The 7,304-nt window shown below is 30.9% G+C and overlaps 1 protein-coding gene across 2 annotated transcripts; it reads right to left on the minus strand.

Annotated features, from left to right (window-relative positions):
• Positions 1–994: 994 nt before the first annotated feature.
• LOC111432555 (two-component response regulator ARR8-like) lies at positions 995–2,856 on the minus strand. 2 transcript variants are annotated; one of them, XM_023069497.1, is made up of 5 exons: positions 2,540–2,856; positions 2,316–2,445; positions 2,126–2,210; positions 1,788–1,858; positions 995–1,622 (listed from the first exon to the last, which is right to left on the minus strand). In XM_023069497.1, the coding sequence occupies exons 1-5, from the start codon at positions 2,661–2,663 to the stop codon at positions 1,202–1,204; spliced, it is 831 nt and encodes a 276-aa protein (XP_022925265.1). In that variant the 5' UTR covers positions 2,664–2,856; the 3' UTR covers positions 995–1,201. The 2 variants fall into 2 exon arrangements, with proteins under 2 accessions (XP_022925265.1, XP_022925266.1); XM_023069498.1 differs by having other exon boundaries at positions 2,126–2,203; positions 2,315–2,445.
• Positions 2,857–7,304: the final 4,448 nt, after the last annotated feature.

Here is a 7,304-nt window from a genome sequence, read left to right on the forward strand (position 1 = left end):
TTTTTTTTTTTTTTTTTTTTTTTTTTTTTTTTTTTTTTTTTTTTTTTTTTTTTTTTTGTATAAATTACTTGGTTAATTCACAGAAAAAATGAATAAAATGTAAAAATACAATCCTGTCTTCACGAATGGCTTCCATAAGTAAGTGATTTACTTTCGTATACACCGACCTACGATTCACTTTCATATTTTCATGAATCGTGCACATATACAAGGTCTTACAGTTAGATACATATTTTCTTTTGGGGACATTTCTATGATTCGCAAACCGTTCGAACCATTATAATAACATCATAGCATATAGCATCTACAGTAAGCTCGCATACCTTTATTGCATAGCATGCGTCTACTGTAAGCTCGCAGACCTTTATCGCAGTATGATTAGTTATAAACTTGTTCTCAAGTTCTCCATATTCTTACTATTTCTAGATGATGTTGCCATGGAATACACATAATCTTACTCATGTATACTGTAAAAACGCTTAAATCGAGTTAAATTTAAGTAGATGAATTCTTAAGTGCTAATTTCAAGACTGAAACAATGAAACTTCACGATCATAAATAAATAGTTTATTAATCTACCTACAATTAGAGGTTGACCTTCTTTCTTTTTTTCCTTTTTTTTTTTTTTGTTTTGTAAAATAACAAAATAATAACATTGAAGTAAAATAAAATTAGGAGAAAAATATAGTTGAAAGAAGTTGGGCTAGTTTCCAAAGGCCCAAAAAACAAACTAAAAATCAACGAGACATTTGTAACATGATAAAGAACATAATGTATACAACTCAAACTTTTAGAAACGACAAAGTTACAAGCAAGAATTAGAATATTCGTCTTAGAACTAGTAATCGTCTTGCTAGATGAATCGAGAGACACATAACTTGACCCGATACTCGTCCCGTCAGATGCTAGCAGCCCTACACAGTTCTTCCCATCAGATGAGAAGATTATAAGCTTTTGTAAACTGAAATGAATGAGGTTAGAAACAAGAATGAAATGCTTTTAATTTTTGTTATGATTTTGATTAGGTTGACAAAATTGGGAAGGGAATATTTCCATGAGAGATATGTATACAGGAAAACCATTCTGATCTCTACATTCCTACTGAGAGCCTGTATTAACCAGCATCATCAAGATGGGAAGAAAGAGATAAAAATCAAATCAAATGTTAAAAAAAAGAAAAGGAAAGATTTCCCATTATTCACTACACCATGGTTGTAATACCATTGTATCTACGCCTTGTTCTATCTGGTGAAAGTCCATCTTCCATTGCCTTCCTCTTGTTGTTGTTGTTGTTGTTCGATTGTTGCGGAGGTGTTGGCGGGAGCAATTGCAACTGTTCTTGCTCCTGTTGCGGCGTTGGTAACACTGGCACGGATGGCAATTGATCTTGATCTTGATCTTGCAGCGGTGTTGGCACCTGCTGCGATTGCAATTGTTCTTGTTGTTCATGATGTTGTTGCTCTGGTGCTTGGGATTGGCTTCCTGAATCAGGCTCATCTTCCTCTGTTCTTTCTGGTTTGCCACATTTGAGTTTGGTTTTCAACATGTGGGGTTTAAGCCTGTTGACGTCCGAAAGTCGGACCGGTTTCAAGAAGAACTCTTCTGCTCCTTCTTCTAAACATCTGTTTCCAATCATCAAAATCGACCCTTCAATCAGATTCAGACCTCAACAACAACACTCATAAAACCAGAATCTCAGAATTTCAACCAAATCTACTCTTCAAGACACACTTGCATCATCATCATCATCATCATCATATTTCTTTCTTTTTTTGTTCTGTTCTTACCTATTGATTCTTGCAGGTACATTCTCAGATGACATAATCACAACAGGTATGTTTCTCAGAGCCTTGGACCCCTGCAAACCCAGAGGAAATCCTTCAGAAACACTTCCTAGATTTAGTCTGTTTGACTGGAAACTAATTTGTAATAATTCCATATGTAGTTCATTGGATATAATGTTACCAAAAACCAAAGGAAATCTCAAAATCTATGGTACAACAAGGACCCAGATTGGAAACATTCTACTTTTGGCTTCAGAAAAAGAAAATTTCTCCTCAGAGGCATTTTAACAAACACTTAGTGTGCAGTACAACAACAGAAATGGTAAGATGAGGCAAAATACCTTGATCTTCTTCAACAAATCATAGCCAGTCATCCCAGGCATACAGTAATCAGTAATAACAAGATTCACATCCACTTCCTGAAGAAACCCACAACAGAAAAGTGAACAAACAAGAACCCCACAACAAATTGAAAGGAGATCCAAAACATTTAGAAAAAACCAGATCAAAACCCAAAACTGAAAACAAACCTGATGATGATGATGATGGTGGTGGTGGTGGTGGTGGTGGTGGTGGTTAGGAGAAACATAGGGAATCGAGTTATTTCCAGGATCATACCCCAAAAACTCCAAAGCCTTACTCCCAGAATCAACCGTAGTTACTGCCAAAGAAGAAGGAACATAAAATCAATTCACAAAAAACCCCCAAAATCCGAAAAGAACTTAAAAACGATTCGATTCGTCCAGTCCACATACCTTGAAAAGAGGAGGTTTTAAGGAGACGCTCAATCAATTTCCGATCGATGACGCTGTCATCAACAGCAAGAACATGGAATTTGGAGTCGGAAACCATGCCCATTGCAGCAACAGAAGATCCCATAGCAGAGAAAAAGAAGTGAAGGTGTAAGAAGAAGGGGATTTTTGAGAGAAATGGAAGCGGAGAAGTCGATTTAGGTGGGGTTTTGAAAGAGAAGAATGTGGCAGAAGAGATGAATAGCTTTGTACTGCAAACAAAGACCCACCAAAATCCACATCCCACAAAGCAAGATCCGACCAGATTTCCTCACCAAATCTCCCAATATTTTCCCAACATCATATACTTTCACAAAATAAAAGACCCATTTTTCCTTATAATAAGGTAGGAAAAATCACCACACTGTTTAATTTTTTTTATAATTATTTTTTAGTATGGGTTGGATATTAGGTCGTAACAATTAAAAAAAAACATTTCTTTCCTATATAAATTTCATACGGAACTGAAGTGAATATTTGAATATCCAACCATAAGAAAATGATAAGATGTCTTAAACATCAAACAGTTCGATAGTTAAAGACACAATATATATATATATATATATTTTTTTTACGAGTTAAAAGATTCAAATTTTTAATAATAAAATCGAATCTATTACGGGTAAAAGCGTGTAGGTCTTTTATTTAATGAGTTGTAAATTTGAATTTTGTATTATACTTTTACGACGATAAATAATATTATTTAATTTAAAAAAATAAAAAGATTTTTCTTTGTTTCTTTTTTTGAGTATAAGATTTGATGGGATTTATTTACACAAAAAAGGGTTGGCATTGACATTGGAAGGGAATATAAATTTATAAAGATGGAAATTTCCTTTTCTTTTATTTATTTAATTATTTAATTATTTTATTTTATTGGATCAAAGTATAAAGTTATGAAATGAAAAGGAAATGAAGGGAAAGAGAGGGGAGAGTGTGGGCCACCCCAAATCCTCTAAAGAGATACGGTTGATGTCAGAAATTAATTTTTTTTTTAATCAACAAAAAAAAATTAATAAATTATGTAAGTCCAAATAATAGGCATTAGACAAGTAGATAATATGGTTACGTCAGAAAGGTTATCGTTACTATTACTATTATCCGTAAAAAAAAATTACTATGACGGGTAAAAGAGAAGGTGGAAGGAAATTTCATTTGATTCTCTTTTTTTTGAAAGATATGCTTTAGATGAATGTCTTTGTCAAAAAGTAATTTGAATGAGTTGAAATTATAGTGGGTTCTGTTTGATTTTTTTATATATATATAATTTTATAATTTTTACTTATTTATTTTCTTTTATGACTAAAAGAAAATTTTGACTTTTTTTTTTTATTTATTATTGTTTGAAAAATGTTTTGAAAACAATGTTTGGACTTCTAGAACTTGACCCGAGTCAACTAAATTTTATGAACGGTTTAAAATTCATTTTGGGATTATTTAGCTTATAGAATAATTATTGACAATTATATTTTCACGAAATTTAGCTGTCACGTTTTCTTTTCATTTTTATGATTTTTTTAAAAAATAAAATAGATATTTTTTAAAATTTAAATACAAAAAAAAAAAAAGTAATAAAACAAATTAATATTTGAAAACATAAAAAAATAGAAAATAAAAGAAATAAAGAATAAAACATAAATGTGTATCCTTTGACAGATTTTATTTGGACCACTAAGATTTTATATTAAAGAGGTAGTATAATTTATAAGCTAAAATCATATCAAATATTTTTCAACTAAAATATTGATATTAATGTCATTAATGAAAATTTTGAATTATTTCCTTTATAAATTAAATCTAATAATGCTAACATTTAATTTTTCTTTAATTCTTAACCTATACTTATCTTCATTTTTATATTTCTAAAACTTTATATTTATTTTTTCATTAATCATACATACCTATATTCATCTAAATATCTACTTATTGGATATATATTTAACATAAAATTTAGCTATTAAAATAGAAAATTTAAAATATAAGAATTAAATATAAAGAAAATGGAAGTTTTAAAAATAATAATAAATTTTAACTTCTACCTTTTTAATTATTAAATTTTTATTAAAAAAAAAAGCTAGTTAAATTATAAATTTTTTTGAGAAAAATGTCTAATAAATTTTTAATTTTATTATAATAGATGATTGACTTATTCAATATCTATATATATATATCTTAAATAATAGATCTACTAAAATTAAAAATTAAATATTTAAGATTACATTAAATATAAAATTCAATTTAAATATACTAAATTAATTATTTTTTAATTTAAAAAATGGCACAAATCAATTAAATAAAAATGAAAATTTAAGATATTTTAAAATAATTTAAGATATTTTTAAATTTTATCGATTTATTAGACACAAAAATAAAGAAAAATATACGTTTTTTAGATGGTTTCACAGTTTTGTAGAATAAATGTTATTTTGAAAATGTATAATATATATTTAAATGTTGAAAGAATAATATATATTAAATAGTTTAATAAACTTTGTTTATTCCTGACATATTCAAACATATCTGTAAAATAAAATAATTAGTATATTTGACTATGCAATTCATTATTATTTTTCTCTAAATAACTATTATCAAAATATCTATTTATCCAAAATTATTTTAATGTATTTAATTACTTCCAACCATTATTAGTCATTTCATTTTTAATAATTAATAATAATATTTGGAAATTTATTTTTTATTTTACATTTGAACAAATAATTTGAATCGTGATATGTCAAAATTATGGTTTTTTTTTATTATTATTATAAAATTGTAAAATAAGCTTTAATTTCTTTTCTTTTTTTATTAAATATAAATATTTATTTAAATTAAAAAATTAAAATTAAAAGCGTCTCTTGTTGGGCCCCACTCACCCCATTCTATTGCATTTTTTCTGAACGTGATGGCTAATCTCCTACTGCTCCCCTCCATGGACCACCATGCCCTTTAACCCTTTTATTTTCTCCTTTTTCATTTTCTTTTTCTTTTTAATTACAAATTTATAAAATTTATAAAATATTTATTCAGTGTGACTTTCGAGTAAAAAGGATATCAAATTATGGTTAAGGCTAAGAAAAATTGATAGTTACTGTCTGTATCAACAGAATTTGTCAATCCATGGTTATACCGTAAACTTATAGAGGTTGTAGCGGTAAACCCAACCTCCTGTGACAAAATAGGTGCGAGATCCCACATCGGTTGAAAAGGGGAAACAAACCATTGTTTATAAGGGTGTAGAAACCTCTAATTAGCACACATGTTTTAAAACCTTCAGGGGAAAGCAGGAAAGAAAAGCTCAAAGAGGACAATATCTGCGGACTTGGACAGTTACAAATGGTATTAGAGTTAGACACTAGGAGGTGTGTCAACAAGAACGTTAAGCCCTGAAGAGGGTGGGATACCAAACGGTGTGCCAGCAAAGACACTAGGTCCCGAAGGGGGGGAGAATTATGAGATCCCATATCGATTGGAGAGGGGAACCTAGGCGATGTACCAGCGAGGATGCTGAGTCCCGAATGAGGGTGGATTGTGAGATCTCATATACATTGGAAAGTGGAACAAAACCTTTTTATAAGGGTGTGGAAGTCTCTCCCTAGTAAGCATTTTAAAACCTTCCGGGGAAACCTAAAAGGAAAAACCCAAAAAAGACAATATCAGCTAGGAGTGAGGTTAAGCTCTTACAATAGGCACAAGAAAAGAGCAATAGACCAGACCAACTTACAAAAACAAAATCGTCCCTTCATAACCATTCATCCACAATATTTAATAAATCGTCTTCGTCTCTAATAAATTTACCAATTGTGACTCTCCTATTCAACTCACGAGAAATAAAAACACATACGGTTCGAAATAGAAAAACAAAACGTGTATCGAGCAGCAGAAGGATAATTTGGGTACAAATTTTGAAATTGATAATAGAAAAATAGTTGGAAATGTTGGAGAAGATCCCAAGATCACAACCCTACAATTGTAAGATTGTAATAGGCTTTGTCCACCTCTTAGGGAACCTTTGCACATGTTCTACTTTCATTCTTTCATCATCACCTTTGTCCCTACCATTGTCTTCCCTACTCATCAATATTCCATTCATACACATTTACTTACATTCATACCATGGTTCGGGTGGCTCGCACCGTGGGTGGTGCACCTGAGCCGAAATGGGCTCAGTTGTTGTCGCTAGCTGAATGTTAAATTTCCATATGCTTTTAGAAATTTAACGAAAAAACGACCATTTGAGAAGTTTCAGTGGAGAGAATAGGCCATGTAAGACCCAACCACATGGGGTCTGCCACAGACAGCATAGCACCCATTGGCTTTGGCTTTTTAGCAAACATAATATGGTCCCAATTTTTTCCTTGTCTTAGGGCTTTCTCTTTCCTACATGGTCCCCTTTTCTCTCTCTCTACCCCTTTTTTCATCGTGATCGATATGAACTCACATATAAGGTCATTCTTTGCATGTATATGAGATGATCTACTGGGGTCGTGCCCTATACGATACCGGACTATATGTTGCGGTTACACCCTGCATGTATGACATGATTTATTGAGTTCGTGCCGTATAGGATAAGAACTCTTCTCCCCCCATGATTAAGATGATGCGAGTAAGATTCAAAGTTGAACGAATTAGGAGGTCGCGCCTTGTATGTTTCCTGAAGTTCAATTAATAATGGATTTAATTAATAGTATAATTAAGCTATCTAATCCATGTACGTATTGAATATCGTGCC

Source organism: Cucurbita moschata, unplaced genomic scaffold (genome assembly GCF_002738365.1).
Source record: "Cucurbita moschata cultivar Rifu unplaced genomic scaffold, Cmos_1.0 Cmo_Scf00038, whole genome shotgun sequence".
Lineage (NCBI taxonomy): Eukaryota > Viridiplantae > Streptophyta > Magnoliopsida > Cucurbitales > Cucurbitaceae > Cucurbita > Cucurbita moschata.

Coding starts and splice junctions, on each gene's coding strand:
- LOC111432555 (XM_023069497.1), bottom strand. CDS start 2,663: ATGGGATCTTCTGTTGCTGCAATGGGCATGGTTTCCGACTCCAAATTC. Junction 2,211..2,315: donor CACCATCATCATCATCATCA/GGTTTGTTTTCA, acceptor CTGTTGTGGGTT/TCTTCAGGAAGTGGATGTGA. Junction 1,623..1,787: donor GTACCTGCAAGAATCAATAG/GTAAGAACAGAA, acceptor GATTGGAAACAG/ATGTTTAGAAGAAGGAGCAG.